This window comes from Notamacropus eugenii, chromosome 1, assembly GCF_028372415.1.
Source record: "Notamacropus eugenii isolate mMacEug1 chromosome 1, mMacEug1.pri_v2, whole genome shotgun sequence".
In the NCBI taxonomy this organism is placed as follows: domain Eukaryota; kingdom Metazoa; phylum Chordata; class Mammalia; order Diprotodontia; family Macropodidae; genus Notamacropus; species Notamacropus eugenii.
In genome coordinates this window covers 530,538,088-530,565,521 of record NC_092872.1, presented here as the reverse complement: position 1 = coordinate 530,565,521, position 27,434 = coordinate 530,538,088, and the positions used below count along the sequence as shown (strand labels likewise).

At 36.3% G+C, this 27,434-nt stretch overlaps 1 protein-coding gene across 2 annotated transcripts in view; it reads right to left on the bottom strand.

Annotated features, from left to right (window-relative positions):
* SPDYA (speedy/RINGO cell cycle regulator family member A) overlaps positions 1 to 24,021 on the bottom strand; it is a 35,658-nt gene extending 11,637 nt beyond the window's left edge. Inside the window, exons 1-6 of one of the 2 annotated variants that reach the window (XM_072634080.1) lie at positions 23,776 to 24,021; positions 20,317 to 20,367; positions 19,079 to 19,333; positions 15,398 to 15,456; positions 8,221 to 8,306; positions 5,448 to 5,619 (exon numbers count right to left, since the gene is read on the bottom strand). In XM_072634080.1, the coding sequence (XP_072490181.1) occupies positions 5,448 to 5,619; positions 8,221 to 8,306; positions 15,398 to 15,456; positions 19,079 to 19,313 (552 nt within the window). In that variant the 5' untranslated portion in view covers positions 19,314 to 19,333; positions 20,317 to 20,367; positions 23,776 to 24,021. Of the gene's footprint in view, positions 1 to 5,447; positions 5,620 to 8,220; positions 8,307 to 15,397; positions 15,457 to 19,078; positions 19,334 to 20,316; positions 20,371 to 23,775 lie in introns of both variants that reach the window. The other variant, XM_072634079.1, reaches the window with a different exon arrangement.
* Between the last annotated feature and the right edge of the window lie 3,413 nt (positions 24,022 to 27,434).

Genomic DNA, 27,434 nt, shown 5'->3' with positions numbered 1-27,434 from the left:
GTTATAAAGAGTATTATTAGCCTTTAAAACTCAAGTTTTACATGTTGCAATTATGCCCTCAAAGCCTAGTGCAAGTCCTTTGAACTCTAAGGTGATGTCGAAACCTCATCTGTCTCATCATCTTCCAACAGTAGCAAGTAAAGTTCTAGCAATCTCTCCCTTCATTTTCAGAGGGTGGCCAAAATAGTGAGGTTCACAGCAGTAGATTATAATGCACAATGCCCTCACACTGCCAGCTGACATAGTGGAAAGTAAAATTCAAGTTAAAAAGTGTTTTAGTTTTAATCATTTTATTTGTGGTACAGTATTTATGGTATAGTTTTATGAAAAGTGAATGCTGTCTGAAATCAATGCTTTTTTTCCTTAAGATGTTGGCACAAAAGGTCACAAAATTCTAAGGAATTACTAGTGAGAAAAATGTTTTGCATGTTACCAATTTTATTTTGTGTACTGCATTTTATGGGTTATTTCACGGTTACTGTTAGTAAAGGTGCATATTATCAGAATTAATGTTTTGTTATAAAGAACTGTATGCAAAAAAGCATATTTCCAGCAATCTCTAGCAAAAGATTAGAGTTTTTGATGGTTGTGAGAACCTAAACTTCTATTTCCCATAGTTTCAATTTTATCAATTTTCTGATAAATCAATTTTTATTCCCATTTTTTACTTGTGCACTGTTTTCTAGAAATGTTACCCCACAAAGGTTGACTATACATGCACAGTAGCTTGAATTGGTAGATAAGCTTGAGAGTACCACCTGGTGGCTTTACCAGATATAGCATAGGGAATGCTATTCTAGTCAACTCTAATACTACATAAAGCAGTTGCTTTTAAAGCATATTAAATATCTACAAGGAGGGAGGTATTGGTTTTTGAATTATTAATAGGAATATTTTTATCACTAGATGATTCTGCAATGCAAATTTGGATCACTAAAAAGTCACTAAACTGTCCATTGCCTTTGATCTAGTGATTCCTCTTCTCTCCCTTTACCTGAGGGTGTTCTGCCCAAAGGAAGGTAAGTTTTGATCGCCAAAAGCTACTTTTTAAACTTGGGGTTTACTGGCTAGATTTCTTCCTGAAAGACCAAGCCTTAAATTCAATTCGCTCTGGATCTCATGGATTAGACAATAGGTCCGTGCCTAAACACCACTTGATGGTTATTTTGGGGGCTCTCCTGGGTCAGAGTGAATGCAAATAAATAATTGTTTCTCTTTTGGCCAGCAACCCTGAAGATCTTCCCCTCCCAGTTTGAATTTTTTTCTTCAATTAAAGGGGCCATCCCTTGACTCATTTCTTAAAGAGGCCTATTCACTGAAGGGGCATTGCCTCACTCAAAGTGAGAATCTGAAAAGACCTTAGCTTAAAAGGGCCAAGGTCTCCCAGTGCATCCTGGGCTATCTCTAGTTGTCTTTATCAATATCTGGTCACTGAACCCAGATAGCTCTAGAGGCTAGTGACTTTGCACAGCCCTCCCTCACCCAAATCAAAGTCAATTGCAAGTCATGTCATCATCTCCCTGATGTCATAGTCCTCTTCAAGAATGAAGGACAAAACCACAAGCATTATTAAACTTATAAAATCAAGAAATTAAAGAAGGGAAAGGACCCATATGATCAAATATATTTATAGTTGCCGTTTTTGTTATAGCAAAGAACTGGGAACAAAATGGGCATCCCTCCATAAAACAGCTTAATAAACTGTGGTATGTGAATGCAATGGAATATTATTGCGCTATAAGAAATGATGAGTATGACAAATTCACAGAAACCTGGGAAAATGTGTTGAATAGATGATGAAGAACCAGAAAGGCAACATATTTATGTAAACAGGGGTTTGAAAAGTGATTAATTTCTTGAGATTTTCAGTTAAGAGGGACAAGCATTCCTTCACAACCCTGAATGTGATTTGGGACTATCATGATCTTTTAGCCAGTTTCCCATGAATGAAAGAGAATATAGAGTATTAGAGGAAGCGGTCTACTTAGAAGGAAAATTTGTTAATAATAGCATGACAGTTACAGAACATACAATGAGAAGTCAGAAGAAGATAGAGTGTTGAAGGGTAAAGTTGAGAAGGACAGGACTGAGAGAGGAGGGAATAGTAGGAAAGTAAAGGGGTTTTCACCTGGCCAGACAGGGATTCTGAACCACAGGGAATAAGGATAGGAATCTAATTACTGGGGATATAAAGAAAAAATTATCATAGATATTTTGAACAGTTAGAAATGTAGGTATAGAGACAGAAGAAATATTGTAGAGTTATTCTGGGAGAAACTGAGGAACATAGAAATCTGAAATATTTCTGCTTAAAACACCTTGTAGCATAGAATTGTAGAATCTCAGAATTGGAAGGACCTTCAATGGCCATTTATTCTATCACATACCTGAGCAGGAATCTTACAGAAATTTCCAACAAGTGGTCATACTTGAAGACTTTCAGTAATGAGAGCTCAACATCTTAGTTCATCTTTAAAGAAGAGGCATATTGATATTACCTCAATAACAAACTACTAATATTGCTATTAAAGAATTTAAGCACCACTACATATGCTTTGATATTCTTTCTGCTTATCTAACTTGTATTTGGCATGATGGATCTTGGATTCTAGATTTAAGTATTCTACATTTCAAATTCTCCTGCCTTCTGAAAATAGTTCAAATTCCTCAGTTTATCATCTGTAAGGATTCCATTCCTGTTTATCTTTAAAAAACCCAACATGTTTGAGTTCTCTTATCACTAGAAGTCTTTTAAGTATAATCACTTGTCGGGGATCTTATAGATGAGCCTTCTGCTTAGGTATGAGATAGCCTAAATTACCACTGAAATTTTTTTCCAACTCTGAGATTCTATGGTGCAAAATATTTTAAAAGCAAAAATGTTATGGATAGATTTCAACATCTTATCATTGCCCCAAAATAAGTTTCTACAAAATTCTTTCTGTTCTTACTGGAAATAAGGTGAATTTTAATTCTACTTAATTCAGAAAAAAATCCATTTTAGTAAGTCACTTTCTTTTCTTTTTGGTGTGGGAACTATAATTTTATCTATGTGAGAAATTTTCCCCACAGATGTACATCAATAACTTATAGCTTCAAAGAGTTGTCTGGAAATATGTAAAGGTTAAGTGATTCTTCCATGGTCACAAAACTAGTGTTATGCAAAACATGAATTCATCTCTTCTTGTCTCCAACGTCTGCTTTCTATCTACCATGTCACATTATCTTTTAGAAATATATAGGAACTGAAAACAGTGTTTTAGAAGGATTGAACGGAGCTTTTGTCCAGACTAACTACACACTCACAAAAATACTGAACCCCCCATAAATTAAATTTACCTAATAAAAACTAATAAAGCCAAATCACTGTTTTTCCTGACCAATTAATTTATATTTCCATTTCTGTGATCCTCTCTTGTTCTTGAGTCTCTTCTATTTATTGTTATTTGGCTTAGTGATTTCTTCCTTTCTTCTGGCAGCTTATTATATAGTTTCCTTGCTGTTATAGCACTTAAAATTTAGCTACCATGTACCTAAGAATATACAATCTTGGGTTCTTCATTTTCAAGGTTCTGTGGTTTCTATGTGTGTTGTGCTATTTTTCCTCCCCAAATTTAATTTTTTTCTAACTAGTAAGCATTTATACTTTCTTCCACTTTCTCCCACAAATGAAAAATAAAAAAACTTGTAACAAAAATGTGTATTCAAATAAAAAAAATCTCAACAAAAACGCGTATTCAAATAAAAAAATTCTCACACTGATTATGCCCCCAAATATTTCTCATTCTCCATTTTAAGTCTTTCACTTCTCTGGCAGTAGGTGGGTATCATGCTTCATCTTCAATCTCTTGGTTTATCTATGAACTGGTCAGAGTTTCAAAGTTGTTGGGTTGGTTTTTTTTTTATATTGTAATTATATAAATGCTCTCTCAGTTCTTCATACTTCTAAACTGGTTCATATAAATCATCTTCCCAGTTTGCTCTGTAACTGAAAAATTTTGTCATTTCTTATGGTACAATATTCCATCACATTTACATTACCCAAATTCTTCTATTTTCCTAGGTTTTGGGCGATATAAGTATTCCTGGGATTACTCATGATATTGTTTCTAGATCTGTTATGTAGCTTTACATTTTCCAATAATACTGGTAATTCAGTGATTCTTTGAGATGTTCTGCATCCGGTGCTATTTTACTGTCCACTGCAGTAAACTGGCTGCTCATTGCTGCTATGGATTAAACATTTTTTTTCTATTTTCTTTTCCATGCTGGTTTCATGTGTTTTTTTTTCAGTCTTTTAAAAATTTTGCTTATGTTCATTAGGTAAGTATTTCATTTTTTTCAAGCTCTTCTATTTTTTGGTCTTAGGATTTTCTTAGCAAGGTCAATTCTTGTGTAATTTTTTTCATTGTGTCACTTATCCTTTTGAATACATCTCCCAGGACATCTACGTGGTTTCTTTTTCCATTTTTGTTGCTTCTCATACTTCAACAGTTGCAATTGCTCTATGATACAATAATCTTCTTGCTATTTTTTGTTACAGTTCATTTTAATTTTCTTGTGCAGGTGTATGTGTGTTTTATCATTTATCTTCTCTTTGAGTTTTGTTTATTTGTTTGGTTTTGTCTTCCTGTGGGACTTGTGAGAAGCCTGGTTCCCTTTAGTTCTCAACTGATATTTTGGATAATTTTCTTTGGCCAATTAACTTTAGCAGGCTTTTGATGCTAGATTAATACAAGTGCATCAACGTAGATTACTTTGCAAGGATATTTTTCACAGATACGATCTGAATAGATTATTTGGATGTACCCAAAGTTTGTTTTAGGAATCCAAAGGGAGAGGAAAAACCTTAAGAATTTATCTTTTAGTTTTCAGTACTGATTGCTTTATTTTATTGGTAGCCAATATTATGGTCATCCTGAATGAGAGAAAACTAGTTTGTTTTTTCGGTGTCTAACCAAACTCCAGACAACTTAATTTGCATTTCATACTGAGAATGTCTGCATACTTGAAATATGACAAATATTTTATTTAATAGAAATTACTACTATTCCATGTCAATGTCATCATTCTCAAGCAAATACATAGTTAATGACAATATTATGTGGGACCATGTTTGGTGCTTTTTAAATCTGGGAAAAAGTAAAAATTAAAAAATAAGGAATTGGACTAGATGAACTCTCAGGGGCTCCTCTCAAGCTCTAAACACATGATCCTATACTGTTTATAGGAGTAGGTGATGTAGGAAACCAAAAGCTGTCCATATTTAACATTAAAATATCAAGTATAAAAATGGTACCTTTTAAAATAAAAGCTGTATAAAAGACAATAGCTAAAGCTAACAACTTATTCTTATATGAAGTATAATCATTTTATGAAGGAAATACAAAAATGAAAATGCATAAATTTAATGTTACATATCAACTTTTATCTTAAAAAATCCTTACCTCTTCACAGCATCGTCTGCTTACAATAGCCCTATAGTCAATCCTATCCCAAAGCTGATCCCTTAACTTTAAGAAATTAGGAAACAATTTCCTCCAGTTTTTTCCCAAAGCCCATGGAAAAATTTCATACTTTGATTCTTCTTCATCTTCTTCAACTGTATTAGCCAGATACCTATAAAAATGTAACAAAGTAATATATTGTTACACTATCATGAAACAGAAATCCATATCTAATCTTATCCTGACCTTCACTTACTGTTATATTAAAGAAATATACAGAGTATTAAAACTCCATTATAAAGCACCAATTTCGACCCATTTTTATTACACTGTGGGTCAAATTTTGTAGTTATATATACTCTCACTTCTTTGGTATTTTCTACCCCATCTAGCACAGTGTCTGTTTTAAATTCCTGTCAACTGATTGAAAAAGAAAAAAATCAATGATATAATCTCATACCAGGACTATAAAGGGGGCTACCTTCATAGTGTATTGGAAAGACTATTAGACCTGGATTGGAGTTCTAGCTCTACCACTGACTAGATGAGCCTTTGGACAATCACAACCTCTCTGAACGTTAGTTTCTTTATATGTAAAATGGGAATAATAATATTTATACTACAGAATTATTATGAGGACCAAATTAAATAATATGTGTAAAGTATTTTGAAAATTCTAAAACTTAATAGAAATGTGAGTTACTGTAAATACTTTTTTTTTTTTATAAATACTTCACATTTATACAGCATTTTATGGCTTAAAAAGCACCTTTCCCACAACCTTGTGAAGTAATAAGTACTATTCTGTCCATTTTACATATGAGGAAACTGAGGTTCAGAGACATGTGGTGACTGGCTCGTGATCACATAGCTACTGTTAGGGATAGGATTTGAACCCAGATCTTCTCTTCAATTCAAGATAAGGACAATTTCTACTACATTATGTCTCTTCTCAAAAATAACCATATACATATTTATATGTACAGGAGCACAAAATTCTTTATAAATACAAGCATTTGATAAATTACATTACACATGTATGTCCTTTCCTTTAGTTTAAAATCTTGAGGGTAAGGTCCATGTCTCCTAATTGTCATTATATAAAGTACAAAGAACTGTAGCCAACCCAAAGACAGATACCAGCTAGTGTGAATAATGGCTTCTGTGAAGTGACTAGATGTATTTAAATTTGTATTATTCGAAGTCATAATTATATAAAATATGGTCACTGATTCCAGTCCAATGGAAATATGCAATGTAACTCCAAATAATGCAACTGCCTAATCACTGTTCACACTAATTGGGAACTCAATGAAGAACTGCAGAGGCACTGTGGCACAGAGACTAAAATGATTTTTCATAAATGGTCAGTCATCTCTTTGTGCATATTTTAAATAAATGTTTACAAAATTCAAGATACAACACAGCTTTATGTATTACTCTGTGCCTGTTAGTCTTGAGAGAAAAGTTCTATGACAGTCATTTGTGTAAGATGCTCTAGCAGCAATATTTTTCTAATGAGTATTTTATAAAGCAGTATGAAATAGACACTAGCCTGGGAGCTAAGTAAAATTTGAACTCTAGGGCTTTGGGAGTTTTGGGGAAAAGGTTTAATTTTCAGGTAAAAACTGCAGAATTGGTATAAACTATTCCTACAACTTATTCTTACTAACCAACATCATTACGAATTATCTTTGAAGAAGTAAAGAGGACTTTACAGATATTAGCTCACTAACATTGGTAAGATCTTTGTTAAGTAGCAAAATATCAAGTGTTGTGGGTTCAGTTTTCCCCTCTGCATTTGGAAATGTATATTTATTTTATATTAAGGGACAAAATACATGTCTATTTCTTTAATGAAAGATTCAGATTTACATTTGCCTTAAGAATTACTCTTTTGTTGCTGAGAGACTGCATAGTATAAGATTTATTTTATCCATTTCATAGTTATGTGGTTAAGCTTTTTAAATATCACCAGTTCTCCCATAAACTAGAAATTATGCTCACAAGTAATGGTCCTGAATAGCAGCACTGCATTCAAATACAAAGTAGATTTAAAAAGCTACAGCATTAAAAACTACACTGACTTCTGGAAACTCCCTGTATATTCTTTACTAGTAGATGATAGAAATCTGACCCACAAAGGCTAAAGAACTGAGCTATTATCATTTAACAGATTAGAAAATTAAGGTAAGATGACTAAATTCAATGGAAGAGCTCAAACAAAAGTATTCTCTTGTCATAAAATAGTGTTTCATACTAAGCTATGTGTACTAAAAGGCAGTGAGGAATGGGTTTTTTTCTTGTTCTGTGAATCAATTTTCACAAATGGACATGTACAACTGAAATATTTTAGAACAGTAAGTATTCTCATGACATACAAATTGGAAATTTCAAATTAAATACTCATTTGGAAAATGTTTAAAGAACATTTACAGCCCTATAAAATAAAATTAAATGACTGAATGGAAGCAATTTTTTAAAAGTACAAAGCCACTGAAGAAATGCAAGTATTATTACCATTAAATTAGTATTTTTGTCTACAAAGAAAAATAAAGGTTAGATGTAGTGCAAAATAAAGTCTAGGGAAAAGGACATAAAAACATCCTTTTCTAAAGTAAAAAACTTAAACCTTTACATAAGACTATTCCTTAAACCAAACGCAATGACTTTTTTTTTTTAAAGTTTGCTTTAAATTGCTACTTTGTACAGAAAAAAGAACTTTATATAGAAAAAATTCTCTCACAAACTAGATTTTAAAAAATATACTTACAGAGCAATAAAGAAATTTATTCTGGTATGCTCACTTATACTAAATTTAGCCCTCTTGAAGTAAACAAAGGTCATAGCCAGAAGATACTAGGAGAAAAAGGGTTAAAATTTTAATATTAATACTTTATTTTCATAAGTAAAATTTACTGAAAATGTTTAACACCTTTAAATTTTTTTGATGATCTAAGGCCCTAAAATATTAATGCAAATGTTAAAACTTTACATATTCTTGGAAAAAATATTCATCTTTGCACTTTATTTTTAAATTATCAAGCATTTATTTTCTCTCCCTCCCATCTCACTTTAAAAGAAAAAATAAAAACCAAATCCTTAAAACAAATCTGCAGTCAAGTCAAAAAAAAAAGTACACGGTGACCATAAGCATGTCTTATTCTAAATCTTAAATTGATTACTTTTCTGCTCAGAGGCAGTGATGAAGAACATTGCTTATTAAGTCCTGTGCAATCATGATTGGCTATTGTAATGATCAGAGATTTTAGGTCTTCTGGAAGTTTGTCTTTATAGTATCGTTATCATATAAATTGTTTTGATTCTGCTCATTTTACTCTGTATAAGTTCATGCAAGTCCTCCCAGGTTTTTCTGAACCTATCACTTCTGTTATTTCTTACAGTAGTATTCCAAATAACACATTCATATTCCCCAATTGTTCAGTCATTTCGCAACTGATGGACATACCCTTGGTTTCCAATTCTTTCCTACTACAAAAGAGGTACTATAAATATTTTTGGATAGATTCTTTTCTTTTCTTTGTGACATAGGCTTAGTAAGGGAACTACGTACTATATTTAAATCTGTGTCTTCTACAATACAAAAAAGTGAGAAAAATGTTCCTTGCCATAAAATCGTGATAAGAATAGGCTCTTAAATTGGAAAACATTATTATAACACAATTATCATCATAATATTTATGCATGCTGGCAAAACAGACCTCTTCAAAATTATGTAGCTTACTCACTTAAAAAATGGTTAGCTTTAAATAAGATACCTTCAAAAATTAACGTAAAACTTTAATTGTCTTACTACAAAAGCATCATGTAGTATATTTGGTATAATATCACAGGGTAACACAGTACAATAGTAAAACATTAATGGTAACCTAGAATTATTATTCCTTACTAAGCACCTTATAGACTTGTCAAGAATGATTTAGGCTAGACCAAGATCAAATAATCAGACAGCACTACGGATAACAGAAAACTTATACTAAAACAAAACATCACTCCTTTTGAGTGAACCAGAGAAATAAATGAGGTTAACAACTGGAGCACAGTCTGGAAAGAATCTGAAGACCATAAATGAGTAGTGAATTCCAAGTCTGGCTTTTTTCATATAGAATTTTATTTTCATATATCTTTGTAGTGATTTAAGTTGAATTCAGGTAATAAATTAATGTATAATGGAAACTAAATCACTCCGGAATAAAAGGAATTGTAGATGATCTCATCATTAAACTGAAACAGCTCTCTCCAAAGTTTAATGATTTCTTAAGTGACAAATCTAATGGTTTTTTCTCAATCCTCATCCTTCTTGACATCTCTTCAGGCTTTTGTTTTTGTGACACTACTCTCTCTTGGTTCTCCTAATAGTCTGACTACTCCTCAGTATCCTTTGCTAGATCTCCATGCAGGTAAGGTTCTATCCTGGTCCCCCATTCCCCAAGGTTCTATCCTGGTCCCCCTTCTTTTCTTTCTCTCTACTATTTCGTCTGCTAATCTTACCAGCTCCTATGGATTCAATTATCATCTCTATGGTGATGATATCCAGACAGATTTATCCAGCCCTAATCTCTCTCTTATCCTTCAGTTCTGTATCTCCAACTACCAATTAGAAATCTCAAAATGGATCTCCTGAGGACATCTTAAACTCTAGGAGTCCAAAAGTGAACTCATTATCTTTCCCCCAGGTCCTTCCCCTTTCCTAATTTTCTTATTACTTATTATTATTACTGCTGACGACATCACAATTCTCCTAGTCACCCAGTCTTAAATACAAAAATATTTATAGCAGTAATTTTTGTTATAGCAAAGAACTGGATATTACAAGGAGGCATCTATCAACTGGGAGATGGTCGAACAAATTATAATATATCAACATAATGGAATATTATTGTGCTGAAAGAAATAAACAAAGTGATTGATTCAAAGAAATCTAGTATGATTTGCATGAGTTGATGCACAGTGAAGAAGCAGAACAAGGAAAAAAATTTATATAACTACAATATTGTAATGAATAACTTTGAAAGACTTAGAAATTGATAAGTGCAATGACCAACCATAATATCAAAAGACTAGTAAAAGAATGTACCCTCTTCCTGATAGAAAACTGATGTGTGTGTGGTGGAAGCATGCTTTAGACAATCAATGTATGGATCTGTTTTGCTTGATTAAGCTTATTTATTACAAGGGTTTTTGTTGGTTTTTCTTTTTTAATTGGTGGGATTGGGGAAGAGAGGAAGACTACTAATAGTGATTCAATAAAAAGTAGAAAAGAGAGAAAAAGATCGCTAAAACATTTAAAAACGAGAAAACAGAAGAAGAGTCTGTGGGGGGGGAGAGAAAAAGAGAGAGAGAGAGAGGAAGAGATAACTAAGCTGTATGTAAATAGGGATTTGTAGTTTCCCATGCAATCCTCTTTTTCTGTTCTTTGTATATGGAATACTTATATTTGTAAAATTCAAAACAATTTTTTAAAAATAATCTTACATCCAGACCTAGATAAGTTATAGTCCCTTTGTATCCTGCATTTATTAGAATATATAAACATACATATGTACATACATACTATATATAATATACATATATACATACATATATTAGTATATATGTTACTACGTTCAATTCTGAGTGCCACATTTTAAGATGCTGATAAAACCAGACTATGTTCAGAGTAGGGTGATTAAGATAATGAAAGGCAGGCCTGGAATCTGTTATATAAAAAAAAAACTTAAAGGGACTGGGAAAATTTAACTTGGAAAAGAAATAACTTGGGGAGACAAGTTAGCTTTCTTGAAATATTTGCAATTCTTTTACCTAGAAAAGAAGCTGAACTTACTCCATGTGACTCTACTAGGCAATATAGGACCAATGGATGAAAATTATAGGGATACACCCTGGCTTAAAATCAGGAATATAATTATGTAATAATCAAAGCTGTCTATAAGTATTATGGGCTACTTTGAAAACAGACACTTTCAATGTTAGTGTTCAAACACTTGTTGTATGACTATCTGACAAGGACACTGTAAAAAAGACTAAGCTTTTAAGTTGCAGATGGAACTAGCTTAAGCTCCAAGTTCTCTTTTGTCATTTTATCCTTGGTGACTTGGTGGTGGTAGGTACTTAATGTCTGCTTAATTGAATTTTATTTGAAATCTTAAGATTTTATAGCAAATCTAAGAAGTTTAGCATTCAAAGTTTTCCATCAGCTGTTTCTACTGCTACTTCTTCAAACTCACTTTTCATCAATCTTCTTTGTTTCAGCTAAGGCCAATTTGCTCACTGTCTGCTACTTAAACACAATGTGCCCTTTTTGATGCTATTCCTTCCACTACCTCTGGTCTATCTTCCCAATCTAACACTCCTGTTTCAAGGTGGCTCAAAACTTACCTCTTCCTGGGAGTCCTCCTTACATAATCCCCTCCCATCCCATTCTGATCATTTATGTAGTCATCCAACATTTACTGAGCAAAGAAGTTTAAAATGCTTTATCCTCAAAAAGCTCAACTACTCCCTAACTTTACAATGGCAGTTCCTGATCATCTTACCCAGATCAACTAGATGCAGCAAAGGCCAAGAGATGCCAATATGATCACCTCTCTATTACCCTCAGGACACATTATCGTAGCGCCATTCCATTATTTTATAGGTAAGGCCATGGAGGCCCAAAGAACTGAAAAGATTTGCCCTAAGTCACATGGGAAGTAAATGCTGATTCAAGATTCAAACTCAGGTCTTTGACTCCAAATCACCTATATATTGTGTTGGTAGCTACAGTGGAATTATGATTTTTACATTAATTGATATGTGTGTAACGAATATACTAATAATATAGTTTTCTCAAAAGCTGCCTCTCTGGATCAAGAGTCAGAGCTCACAACGCACCTTGAACTAATCAATCAAAACTTTGACAATGCTTACAATCACTGGACCTTAAGTGAAGCACATCAAAGATTGTAGCACCTATTTTTATACAGAACTTTAGTTATGTACCCGAGGAGAGGTGGTCACGACCCCCAAAGACCTGACTTCAAAATTCTGCTGCATTGTGGGATTTGTGAGGTTCTCCCGGGAAACCACTAAATGACTTTGTAATCCACCTTCCCCCTTCCTTCCCCTCTGTGATTTAAGCATATAACCTGTGTTTTTACTTCAGCTATGGGAACATTCCTCACTCTGAAACTGATTAATTAAACTACATGATTACTGGCACTCTCTCCAGACCTGCTCTGTGTGGCTCCGAGCATTTTCAGGTTAGACACTGGCTCAGTAAAACTCTTTGTTAACACTGCCTCCCTGTAGTTTACAGGGTGTCTTCAGTAAAGATGGGAATGCATTAGCAACTCATAATTCTTTTCTTCTCTCCCCTCCAGTACTTACACTATCAGTAATATCCTCACTTGCCACCTTTTAGGGAATCCTTTTACTTCAGGAAAAATGACTGAGTATTCCCTTTAGGGAAAAAGAAAGAGCTCTTTCTCCTCCCTAAAAATGCACTACATAACAGTCTGTAAATCATTTCACTCTAATTCCAAAAAAATGTTTTATAGGAAAAAGTCATCATAACTACATTCTGCTACAAGATAATTTGGAGATCCTGAAATAAAAATGAAACATTTATATATTCATTATAGAGAATACTAGATTATAACATAGTTTCTAGGGATATATAACCTTTCCACCAATGTTTTAATAGGAGCAACACTAGGGTGTATAGCAGTTTAGAAACCTATGTTCTGATCCTGCATTTTGAGCTAACTAGCTGTAAAAGCTTGACTATATCCCTTTATTTAAGTAAACTCTAAGTTCCCAGCTTGCAACTGCTATTATCCCATCAGAAATCAGTCCACTTAGAAACTATCATTCTTATATAATTATTTTCAAAGAAAGTTTGTTTTTATTGGAAAGAACACAGGTGTAGGTATTAACAGGCTTTAGTCCTGGTACTGCTGCTTTCCCTCTGACACTGGGCAAGTTACTCTTGTGCATTTGTTTCCCTATTTATAAATGCTGGCAATGGGATTTAGGCATGGAAGGGTCTTTGGAAATTATATAGTCCAACCCTCTCAATTTTACAGATGAGGAAACTAGTTCTCAAAAAAGTTAAATGATTTGTTCAAGGCTACATAGCTAGTAAGTAGTGACCTGATATTGAACTTAGGCTGTCTGACTCCAAGTCCAGTGCTTTTACCTAGTTTTCCTTTTTTCACTGGACATAGGTTTGAGTTCAGTCTCCCTATGGCTATAACAGCAGTTCTCAAAGTATGGTCTGTGGACCCCTGAGACCTGAGACCTGTGCCTGAGACCTGTTCAGGGGATACAGAAAGTCAAAACTATTTTCATAACAATAAGACATTTTAATTTCTAGTATAGTAAATATCAATAGATAGAACCCACCTTAGGTCTGAATCCCAGGTATGCTATTTACTAGCTTTAAGACCTTGAGCAATCACTCTCCCCCTTTAGGTCTCACCTGATCTTTATCAAAAGGATAAAAAGTAATTCCTGACCAGTAAAACAGGGAGGTTGGATCTCAGAAGTCCCTTCTAGTTCTAAATCTATAAGAGGTATTAGAAGTCTATTCTGTTAATTTGTAAACACTGCCATCTGCTGTTCAACATTTTCAATTGTACTGCATGTTACCTCAAAATTTTGCCTGAGGTTGCGTTTAATGTTCAACAGAGCTCTTCGTATTAATCTTGAAATAATGACGTTACACTACAACAAATAATTATTTAGTCATCTAATTCAATTTAATAACATTTAAACATTGATACAAATGAACTGCTCCCTTATCTTTAAGCTTAGATCCTACTGAGGGTAAACAAATAAATACACATTAACAACAAAAACTGAATAGATTAGGAAAGGAATCATGAAATAAGTGTCACTTTAACTGAGCCTTAAAGGGGACCTAGGAATTCCAAAAGGAAGATGTAAGTAGGAAAAGCATTCAAAATATATGGAAAACAATCTATACAAAGGTATGGAGGTGAGAGCTGGAATGTCATGCATAAATTAGGTCAGTGATCATGTAAGTGGAAAAAAGAGCACAGATGAAACAGATACGGTGGAGGTAGAACTGATAAGACTAAGCAACTAATTAGATATAGGAGGTGATGGAGAATGAAGAATTGGATGAAGATTGCAACTTTAGTGACTAGTGGGTACCCTTGACAAAAATAGTTATGTTAGAGATTTGGACTTCAGTTTAAGATAATAGTTCGATGAGTGCTGTTTTGGACACATTGGTCAGCTAGATTTTTTCCTTTTCCATAGCTGCCACTTTATGATAAAATATGGCACAAAGGTAATTCTTCCATATCTACTACATACATAAAATTGAGTGCTTTGCCCATGAAAACAGATATTCAGTGTTGTAAACAGGGCTTTTCAGGAGTGTCTTTGCTATTTGTGTAGGACCATCTTTTCCCTAGTATACCACAGGGCATGCACCAACTTTATTCTATATAGAAAGCTATAACTGAGTTCCAAAATAAGCCCTTTCAAAAGAATTACTACTGCAACTCTTTTTTACCTGAATTTCCTAAAAAGTATTAAAATGGAGAGCAGAATACGTAGGTTGAATTAATCTAAATACTATAGTGCTTTCTACCATGACAACTGTTACAATTTTTAATGATTAATACTATTTATTTACAACAGAACAGATCTAAGACCTATAAGACCTCTCATTATATACAATCATCATCCTACAATCCTGAAAGCAAAGAACTGATTCAGAATGGGGATCATAGATCTAGACTTTAATGTTCTCACACCAAGAAATTCACACAAACTGAAATCATGAAGCAGTAAAAGCACATTTCTTTTCTTAAATCTGATTAATAACACACTGGTTTGAATTAAAATTCTTAAGATATAGTCAGATACCTATGTTAAATGTCACTTGATAATCATGATATGCTTACAAAATTTACCTTATCTGCAATTTTACAGCAGCAATCCATCCATAGGAAATCTTGAATTAAGTCATCATCTGCAACAATAGATTACCATTACTTTTCTTTTTAAAATAAACTCTTCTTGAAGAAATAATTTTTACATAATGAGTTACAAATATTTGTTATGAAGTTAAAGAATGGTCAAAACAGAAATGCCCTAAGTATCTCAGGCACTGTTGATTGTTACTTCAAGAGTTACCTAAATACCTGTTGCTTTCAGCAGTTATCTTCAACCTCTGTTTTGCTTGTATATGGAAGAAGAGATTGATAAGGGAAGAGGTGACTATAAATTACTATACTATTGGAGCCAATAGGATTTTAAGAGATTTGCTTTTGGTAACTCTAGATTTTGCTTCTTTTCTAAAAGGCATGTAAACCAACTTATCTATATTTGTGTTCAATGTATTGCATTTATTTATTTTGGCTAAGATACTGTAACACTTCTTTGTCAGACACTTGAAAACCTGAAAAAATTGCTGTTTGCTGAATTTAGAGCACAGAAAACATTTTATTTTTTTACTGACCTATTATCCACTTCAAAAAAAACCCTTAATAACTGATTTTAAACAAGAACCTAAAATATGTATTTTCTAAAACTACTAAATCAGAACTGAAATAAAGCAATTTTCTAAATCAAACTTGAATCAAACTATTATGAATAAGAAAAATGTTATGAATGGTTATCATAATTATAAGCATATTGCTTCACAAAAGGAACAAAAAGAGGAAATGAAAACAAGCTAGCAGAAAGCTTGTCACAAGACCCAACTGAGCCAGATTATCCTAAGCTTTTAAAGATGAAACAAGGAAACCAAATATATGTGAAATAATCCTGCCAGTGAATTGGTGCGATCTATTCTCATCATCAATGATAGTGGAACTACTATAATTGAACTTATCACTTCATTACCTGATTGGCTATTTGAAGAAACTGTGGCAGTTAAAAAAATGAGATAGTAGTTCTACCGGATCAAATATACACACAATTTCAAAGGCAGTCACACTTTCGTTCGGCTCTCAAAAAATCCAAGATACAAAAATTATTTCAAAATAAAGGAAAAGGCCAAACATGGCTTTATTTTTTTAAGTTACTCAAACGTATAAAAAAGCTCCCAAATAATGGAAAAGATCAAGGAAGTTACTGTAACAACAAATAGGTAACTGAGAAGATATCAGCAAATACCAACACACATGCCTACTTTCTTATTTCTATGGCTTTCACAATTTTCTACAGTAGCCTACATCTTCAAAATCAGAGTTGACTAAAAGGTACAAAAAAATTCCAATTTTTTTTAGTTTAAAAAGTATTTCATTTGAGGAACTAAAGCAGAACCTTGAGGGTTCCCCTTAAATGCCTTCCATGCATATATAATTAAATATAACTAAATATAACTTTGTTTAAATAATCCAAGTATTACTATAAGGCCTGGCAAAAAAACCCTAGGGGTATATATGCTCACCAAAGTTATTCACCAGTGTTATGGGGGATATTTTGTGAAGAGATAAAATAGAAAAAGGATATCATATAGATGATAAGGTTTACCAGATGCTGATTGTGGATGATATTGTTGATTATGATGCACTGAATCCAGAAACACTATAAGTTCCTCACCAATGACATCCATAGTCTAAAGAGATTGGATTAGTGATTCATGAAGGAAAAATCAAATGGATGATAAACATATATAGACAAATAATGACACTGAATTGGCAAGGGAGCCCAGTGGATAGGCTACACAGATGGTCAATGAGCTGGACTGAGAACTGAATAGGAGGATGACAAGTTGGTATTCATTTAGGAAATTAGGCAGTACTTCTAATGATTCCAACCTGCTCCCTATTGCAAAAGCCTGTCTTTTTAAAAGCAATATTCTGCCACAACTATACCTCTGAATTATGAAATACATTATTACCTCATCAGAATCAAAATTGCAAGTGTCTCAAAAAACAAAAGAAATGCAGATTAAGCAGGGTGTAAAATTGTAGCACATTGCTAACAATGACTCATTGGTGGAAAATGGAATAAAAGACATGATCAAGAATATGTATGATCAGAAAAGAGGATATGCTGGATTATACTCAAGATGTAGTCTGATTACTACAATTGCTGTTCAGTCATTTTTTAGTTGTGTCTAACTCTCAGTGATTCCATTTGGATTTTCTTGGCAAAGATACTGGGTTTGCTATTTTCCTTCTCTAGCTCAATTTACAGATGAAATTGAGGCAAAGAGGGTTAAATGACTTGTCCAGGATCACTCAGCAAGTGTCTAAGACCACATCTGAACTCAAGATAATGAGTCTTCCAGACTCCAGGCCCAGAAATCTATCCACTGTTCCACCTAGCTGCCCTAAATGCTGCAAAGGTACTAATAAAAATACTCTTTAAAAAATCTATATAAAGGCCTCAATTACATTGGCCTACAGAAGACTTAAAAAGACATGGACAAGAATTGTACAAGATGAAGTGGTATGGATGACATTTACTTTGCACCAATGAAAGAAGTACATTAGTGGATCCACTAGATTACTTTGTCTTATAAGTTAAATAAGATAGCTTTTAAAATTCAGTTTTGCACCTTACAACTATTATTAATATAGTCATATAACTGTAAAATCTTCAGAGTGATAGTTTTCTTTTGAGAAAACAGTAATCCATTTTTGCCTTATCAGTTCTGTTCCCATTTCTTAAATGACCTCCAAGGGGTGGATACAAAAGTCTTCTACCCCTCCTTACAGGATTAGGTATGGATGCTAGAAGAGATCACTAACCAGCAGCTTTTTCTCAGGCTGCTTTTACTCATCATATAACAAGAGCTTACCAATAGTGACATAAGGAAAGAATCACAGACTTCTAGAGCATTATTCAGATGTTAAAACAATGTTAGTCCTTACTTACTATCTTCTCCCCAGTTTTCTCCCCCAAACTCTCCATAACCCTTTTCTAAGTTTCCTTTTCTCAAAAGCTCAAATTTTTGTCCCTCGTTCTCTTTCTCGTACACATGCCACAATGCTTCTACAAACAAGGTATCCTGTTCTCAGGACTTCTGCAGTCCTTCTGCCATCACTAAAATCTTTTTGATTTCTCTGATGTCCCAGATATCTTCTAGGACTCCCTAGCTCCTGCCCTTATTTTAGTTCATATTGTTGTTGCCATAACCATCTTAGATTAATATCAAGTACCACACACTTTTTGGTGGATCAAAGAAGGATCCTATTCCCTGGTAATCTGTGAAATTTATTAGCATAATAGAAAGATTCTATGCTCTAGACAAAGTATTATATCAATCTCACCCTCAATCTCACTAAGGCTAATATTAAATATTTTAACAGGATGATCAATTTTTGTATTTTACTCCAAAGATTGAATTAGTCCTACTAATCCTACTTCTTTCTTAAAACTTCATACAGGATAAAAATAAACCAAAACCGTAAACATATTTTCCAGAGTTGGTGTCCGTTACCTTGATATGAGTCAATTAGTGGGTCATGTAAGAAAATCTGTATAGAGTAGAAAAAACTTTATAGATCTATTGAGGGTGAGAAATCTGGTATGGGAAAAAGAAGTATACTGCGATTACAAAGAAAAATGTGTAAAAGCTGTTTATATAACTAATTTTTGCTAAATTCTTATACAACTATTAAAATGCTTTAACATACCAAATAATTTAAAGAAAGCAGTCATTTCTTGACGCTGTATAACTAGACATGGTCCTTTGGAACGTTTAGGCTTGTTACTATTATGTGCGTTTTTTTCAGATGTTTGCCAACTATCTTTAAAAATAGGACGCTTAAGATTAACAGCTTTTTTTGGCTGATGAGATCTACTTGGTCCCGATTTTACATGAACAGTGACAGTTGATGGTGTCTCACAACAGATTTGATTGTGTCTCATTCTGGTTAGTGAAATGATTCCTATAAATATAAAGAAGAAAATATTTATCATGCTGAATTTTATTTCCACATAAAATAGCTAGAATTTACAGAATCTTAACATTATCAGTACTATATTAGAAAATAGCAAAAAACATGCATTTTTGTATTAGCAAACACCATGGTATATTAAAAAATTCACTTAATTTAATTATCCAAAAAGCATTTATTCCATTTTAAATGAAAATTTCAGATCATCTTTAACAATCATGAATGTTCAGTGATTGATCACATAAAAAACTCCTTAATTTTATGAATTTACTGTAAATGGACAAATGACTTCAGGCTATGAAAGCAGAAAGATCATGAAGAATGAGCATACATGAAACTTTAGTGCGAGCTTACAACAAAATTAATCTAACATTTAATAACATGCATAGTCAGTATTGTACTACATGATAACGAGGTACAAATGGTAAGCAGTTTATATAAAAGTCTACAATTAGTATTATGTATATAGAAGCATTTTTGAAGTAATCAGAGAAAAAGTGCTAGATCCAAGGGATATCAGAAGTAAACAGCTCTGACTTTTGCAATGCATAAAGTTCTGAATAAATCATAAGAATTTATTCCATAGGAAATGTCTAGAATTTCATTTGTCCCATATATATATATTTAATATTACACTGACATCATCCAGGAGCTTCTTAAAGGATTAACAACTCTATGACATTTGGCCTCCTCTAAATTCACACAGATTTGTGAATTTACAGAAATAGCCTCCCTGAGACAGTTTAAATTTAAAAATTCAGGTGCAAAAATATGCAAGGCCAAATAGCTATGCTTAGAAGTGCACCAACAGGGAAGCATCTGTCGTAAGTACTGGAAGATGGGTAAGGTCAAAAGATCCTACTCCCAAATAAAACTATTAGAGTGGATGACCAAAGGCCTTTCCCAGAACTGTCTTATGGGTATCCCCACAATTCAATACCTAATGAGACATTTCAGCCTAAGTCTAAACTCACCTGTCCTAGAAGCCAGCTACCTTGAAGTCTGTGACCCTTGGGCACTGCCCTCTACTGGAAGCAAAAGGTACGCAGTGAGTCAAATTGCAGTCACACAAAGTGAAAGGATGTGGGGCCTCCCTCACAGGGAGGTTCTTATCCCACAGCCCTTGTGAAGGGAGAGTCAGGAGCTTGTGCACATTGATCTACACATCCCTGAACATTCTATCACAACATATCTACATTACTTCCCTCACACCTTCCCTTAAAACTCACATACTTTTCCTCCTCACCACATACACTCCCCACACACTTTCCCTCATACCTCCCCCTTGCATGCACACTCCCCACACTCACACACTTTCCCTCCCACTTCTTACCCCCTCTCAATGTACACTCACCACACACATACTTTCCCTCACACATCCCCCTTGGATATACACACCACACACTTAGACCTTCCCTTATGTAAATCTCCTCCTCGGATGCACACTCACCACACACCTACAGACTTTTCATCTCCCCTTTTTCCCATGCACACTCACCACACACCCACATACTTTTCCTTTCTCCTCCCCGCATGCACACTCATCACACACCCACACTTTCCCTCAAATGTCCTACTTGGGGCCAAGGGAGTCAAGATGGTCGAGAGTTGGGGAGCCAACATGGTGGAGTAACAGCACGAACTTTCTAGAGCGTTTCCCCCAAGCCCAGCCAAATACCTGCAAAAAACGACTCTAAACAAATTCTGGAGCTGGAGAACCCACAGAATGACAAAGTAAAGCAAATCTCCAGCCCAAGACAGCCTGGAAGATTACTGGGAAGTATCTATCATGCCACACTGAGGGCAAGTGCACAGAAGAGACCTGAGCAGGAGTTGGGGAGATTGAATCTCTTACACCTGTAGTGGTTTCCAGACTTCAGAACCCCAAAATGCTGAGGATAAATTGGAAGGTCAGTGGGAAAAGCCTGTGGGACCAGTGCAAGAGAGTGGAGTGGTCCAGCCCCAGGGTGGCTGAGGGGGAAGGGGGGGAGGAGCCTCCAGCAGCAGCAGGGGCAGCAACTGCTTCTGGAGCTCTAGGCCCACAGATTGTGGGAGGATCCAGCAGCTGACAGTACACCCCTACCCCCATCCCTACTGGAAGCAGAGAACTACCTTAACAAAGAGCTCAAAAGTCAAGTAAATAACTGGGGAAGTGAGCAAAAACTGGAAAAAGATCAAACTATAGAATCTTACTTTGGTGACAAGGAAGACCAAAATATGCAAACAGAAGAAAATAAAGTCAAAGATCCTCCATCCAAAGCCTCCAAGAAAAATATGAATGGGTCTCAGGCCATGAAGAGCTCAGAAAGGATTCTGAAAATCAAGTAAGAGAAGTAGAACAAAAATTGGGAAGAGAAATGAGAGTGATGCAAGAAATCAAGAAAAATGAGTCAGCTGCTTGCTAAAGGAGACCCCAAAAAAATGCTGAAGAAAATAACACTTTAAAAAATAGACTAACCCAAATGGTAAAAGATCCAAAAAGACAATGAAGAGAAGAATGCCCTAAAAAGCAAAATTAGTCAGATGAAAAGGAGATCCAAAAGCTCACTGAAGAAAAATAATTCCTTAAAGATTAAAATGGAGCAGATGGAAGCTAATGCCTTTAAGAAAAATCAAGAAATTACAAAACAAAACCAAAAGAATGAAAAAATAGAAGATAATATGAAATATCTCATTGGAAAAACAACTGACTTGGAAAATAGATCCAGGAGAGACAATTTAAAAATTGTGGGACTACCTGCAAGCCATGATCAAAAAAAAGGGGCTAAACATCATCTTTCATGAAAAATCAAGGAAATGTGCCCTGATATTCTAGAACCAGAAGGTAAAATAAATATTGAAAGAATCCACCAATCACCTCCTGAAAGAGATTCAAAAAGACAAACTCCTAGGAATATTGTAGCCGAATTCCAGAGTTCCCAGGTCAAGGAAAAAATACTGGAAGCAGCCAGGAAGAAACAATTTGAGTATTATGGAAATATAATCAGGATAACACAGGATCTGGAAGTTTCTACAATCAGGGATAGAAGGGCTTGGAATAGGATATTCCAGAAGTCAAAGGAACTAGGATTAAAACCAAGAATCACCTACCCAGCAAAACTGAGTATAATACTTCAGGGGAAAAAATGGTCATTCAATGGAATAGAGGATTTTCAAACATTCTTAATGAAAAGACCAGAGCTGAATAGAAAATTTGACTTTCAAACACAAGAATCAAGAGAAGCATGAAAATGTAAACAAGAAAGAGAAATCACAAGAGACTTACTAAAGTTGAACTGTTTATATTCCTATATGGAAAGATAATATTTGTAACTCTTGAGATTTTTCTCAGTATTTGGGGAGTTGGAGGGATTATATACACATAGACAGAGGGCAAAGGGTGAGTTGAATAGGAAGGGATGATATCTAAAAAAATAAAATTAAGAGGTGAGAGAGGAATATATAAATGGAATGAGGCAAAGTATGTCTCATAAAAGAGGCAAGAAAAAGTTTTTTCAATGGAGGACAAAAGGGAGGAGGTCACAGGGAAAAAGGGAAGCTTACTCTCATCACAGTTAGCTTAAGGAGGGAATAACACACTCACTCAAATTGGTATGAAAATCTATCTTACACTACACCAAAGTGAGGGAGAAGAGGATAAAGTGGGCTGTGGGGAGATGATAGAAGGGAGGGCAAATGGGAGGAGGGAGTAATTAGAAATAAACACTTCTGGGAAGGGACAAGGTCGAAAAAGAGAATATACTAAATGGGGGGGGGGCACAGGATAGGATGGAGGGAAATATAGTCTTACACAACATGACTTTTATGGAAGTCTTTTGCAAAACTACATATATTGAATTGTTTGCCTTCTCAGTGGGGAGGGAGGAAGGGAGAAAAGCTGGAACTCAAAGTTTTAAAAACGAATGTTAAAAATTGTTTTTACATGCAACTGGGAAATAAGATATACAGGCAATGGGCTATAAAAAATAGAGGAGGTGGGGATAAGAGAAGGGAGGGCAGACGGGGGAAGGAGTAATCAGAATGCACAGTGTCTTGGGGTGAGGGGAGGGGAGAGATGGGGAGAAAATTTGGAACTCAAAATCTTGGGGAAATGAGTGTTAAAAACTAAAAATAAATTAATTAAAAAAACCCTCCTTGGATGCACACTCAGGACACACCCACTTTTCCTCTGCCCTCCCATGCACGCTCACCACACACCTCCCGGACGTCCCCCTCCAGGAGGGACTCCTTCGGACCGAGCTGAAGCCCAGCCACGCCCTCCAACCCAACCCCGCCCCCTCTGTGGCCCTCCTCCCCTCCCCCACCGCCCCGGCAGCTACTGTGGGGACCAGGAAGGGAGACGATGGAGGCCGCCTCCAAGGGTGGAACTGTCCAGGTGCCGCCCCTCTCAGGCGCTCTCCTGAGGCAACCAAACCCCACGATGGGGGAGGTACCTGAGAGGAGAGAGTGCTGGAGCTCCGGGTCTGTGGAACAAAGAGCAAGCAGGGCCGAGTCCTGGGGCGTCCCGCCTCAGCGAAGGAAAGCCAAGAGCAGTTACTTCACTCGACGGCAAACAGCTGCACACCACGGGACCCTCCGAACCTCCCGCCAACCCAGCGAGCGCGAGCGCGAGCGCGAGAGTGAGGCGGCGCGAGCCCGAGCTCCCGGCGGCCAATCAGAGGGCACGGCGGCGTCGGGGCGGGGCGTCGTGCGAGCCGCAGGGGGGCGCCACGTGCCCCCCGTCGGCTCGCGCTCGGGATCCCTGCGGCCTGCTGGTCGCTTACACCCAGCGAGCTCGGAGCCTGCTCGACGGTGACGTCCCGCCATTGGTGCCGGGAGATGATGAAGGCCTCGTGTGGCCGCCGTCTCGTGCACTGCGGCAAGCCTCTCCGGGCCTGTTTTCCCCCCCGTTCTGGGCCCCTTCCACTTCCACTAGCCTGGCGCAGCCGGGCCCGTTGTAGTACGCTCTTAATAACGCGAATACGCGAAGGAAGTGCCAAGGACCACATATTAACGCGTCCTTTTTGGTGGATCTTTTTAGGGGGCGGGGGTGTCATCCCAGACCCTTCTAAAACGGAGCAGTCCGTTAGCTGTTTTTTCTAGAGCAATGGTTTTAGATCCAGCTCCCGGGCAGGGAGACGTGGTGGGAAGCGCGGCCGCCTAGATTCCTGGGTGTGCGACTAGGCTAAGACGCCGCTTTTTTTCAGTTCTCCTTTTGCAGAGGAGGAAACTGAGGCCCAAAGAGGGAGCCGTCAGCTCCCTGCTGCAGGCTCCCGTTTATGGGTCTCTAAGTCGGGGCAGGGCCCCTCCGTCCTCACCAGGTTCCATTCTAGGCACCGAGAGGAAGGCCCCTGGCTGGTGAACGCTTTGGGTCATTTTGACAAGTATTTCCCCGACGCCCGACGTCAGCAGAGCCCTCAGAACAGACCGGCATCTTTGCTCTGAAGGAGTCCCTGCGCTGGGGAAGGCGAACAGGAAGGAGCGCATGGCGGGCAGCTTGGTCCGGCTGCAGCGAAGGGAGCACAGGTCACCTTTGCCAGGAGTGCGGAGCGGCTGAAGGGAATGGGAGCATGAAACCAAGCTCAGAAGCTAAGCTGGAACCCGACTGTGGATGGCCGCGGAAGGTCCAAGCAGCTCCGAGTGGATCCCTCTCCTTCGTGGGGCTTTCTGAGTCTCTCCAGCACTGGCTTTGATCCTGATGACATCTTCTTAGGCGGCTCCTTTGGGAGTTTTAATGCACGCAAGAAGAGGTAGAAGCCTGAGGGCACTGTGTATGCTCCCTAAGGGCAGACACTATACCTAGGAGTTCAATGGTATAGGAAATTCCCTTTGACCAGTGCAGGTTGGGACTTTCTCCGCACCTTATTGATTCGCCATAGGTCACATATAGGCAGTATGTGTCAAAAGCTGAGTTTGAGGCCAGGTCATCCTGGCTTGGAGGTCAGCTTTCTATGCTACACTCACTAAGTCAACAATGGGACAGTAAAACAAAAAAACCAAAACTCTGAGCCTGAATTAACAAAAATATAGCAGCCAAAACAAGGGAGGCTTTTTTTTTTTTTTACTGTGTTCTGTAATGTACTGTAGTCATGTAGTGTGTTTAATTAGAGGCAACATTTTTTTGGATATAAAAAAGCTACTTACTGAAAAGTCCTATTTCTTTTTTTATATTGTATCATATTTTTATTAAATATTTTATTTTTAAAATTAAAATTTTAGTTTTCAACATTCATTTCCACAAGATTTTGAGTTCCAAATTTTCTCCCCATCTCTCCCTTCCCCTCACCCCAAGACACTGCATTCTGATTACTCCTTCCCCTAATCTGCCCTCCCTTCTATCACACCCCTCTCTTCTCTTATCCCCATCTCCTCTATTTTCTTGGAGGATGAGATAGATTTCTATACCCCATTGCCTGTATATTTCCCAGCTGCATGTAAAAACAACTTTTAACATTCGTTTTTAAATCTTTGAGTTCCAAATTCTCTCCCTTCCTCCCTTCCCATCAAGGAGGCAGGCAATTTGATATAGGTTACACACGTGTAGTTATGCAAAAGACTTCCATAAGAGACATGTTGTGAAAGACTAACTATATTTCCCTCCACCCTATCCTGCCCATTTATTCTATTATCTTTTGACCTTGTCCCTCCCTGAAAGTGTTTACTTCTAATTACTCCCTCCTCCCATTTGCCCTCCCTTCTAATCATTTCCCCACAGCCCACTTATCCCCTTCTCCCCTACTTTCCTGTAGTGCTAAGATAGATTTTCATACCAAATTGAGTGTGCATGTTATTCCCTCCTTAAGCCAAATGTGATGACAGTAAGCTTCACTTTTTCCCTGCCACCTCCCCGCTTTTCCCCTCCATTGGAAAGAACTTTTCCTCACCTCTTTTATGAGATACTTTGCCCCATTCCATTTCTCTCTTTCTCATCCCAATATATTCCTCTCTCACTCTTTAATTTTATTTTTTTAGATATCATCCCTTCCTATTCAATTCACCCTGTGCCCTCTCTCTATATGTATATAATCCTTCCAATCACCCAAATACCGAGAAAAGTCTCAAGAGGTATAATTATTATCTTTCCATGTAGGAATGTAAACAGTTCAACTTTAGAAAGTTCCTTATGATTTCTTGTTCCTGTTTAGCTTTTCATGCTTCTCTTGATTCTTATGTTTGAAAGTCAGATTTTCTATTCAGCTCTGGTCTTTTCATCAAGAATGCCAAAGTCCTTTTTGAATGACCAGTTTCTCCTGAAGTATTATACTCAGTTTTGCTGGGTAAGTGATTCTTGGTTTTAATCCTACCTCCTTTGACTTCTGGAATATCAATGTACAAGTTGCTAGATCTTGTGTTATGTTGATTGTATTTCCACAATACTCAAATTGTTTCTTTCTGGCTGCTTGCAATATTTTTTCCTTGACTTGGGAACTCTGGAATTTGGCTACAATATTCCTTAGGAGTTTTTCTTTTAGGATCTCTTTCAATATTTATTTTTACCCTCTGATTCTAGAATATCAGGGCAGTTTTCCTTGATAATTTCATGAAAGATGATGTCTAGGCTCTTTTTTTGATCATGGCTTTCAGGTAGTCCCATAATTTTTAAATTGTCTCTCCTGGATCTATTTTCCAGGTCAGTTGTTTTTTCAGTGAGATAGTTCACATTGCTATTTTTTGCATTCTTTTGGTTTTGTTTTGTAATTTCTTGATTTTTCTTAAAGGCATTAGCTTCCATCTGCCCCATTTTAATCTTTAAGGAATTATTTTCTTCAGTGAGCTTTTGGACCTCCTTTTCATCTGACTAATTCTGCTTTTTAGGGCATTCTTCTCTTCATTGGCATTTTGGATCTTTTGCCATTTGGGTTAGTCTAATTTTTTTCTTTTCTTTTTTTTTATTTATTTAACTTTTAACATTCATTTTCACAAAATTTTGGGTTCCAAATTTTCTCCCCTTTTGTCCCCTCCCCACCCCAAAACACCAAGCATTCTAATTGCCCCTATCACCAATCTGCTCTCTCTTCTATCATCCCTCTCTGCCCTTGTCTCCATCTTCTCTTTTGTCCTGTAGGGCCAAATAACTTTCTATACCCCTTTACCTGTATTTCTTATTTCCTAG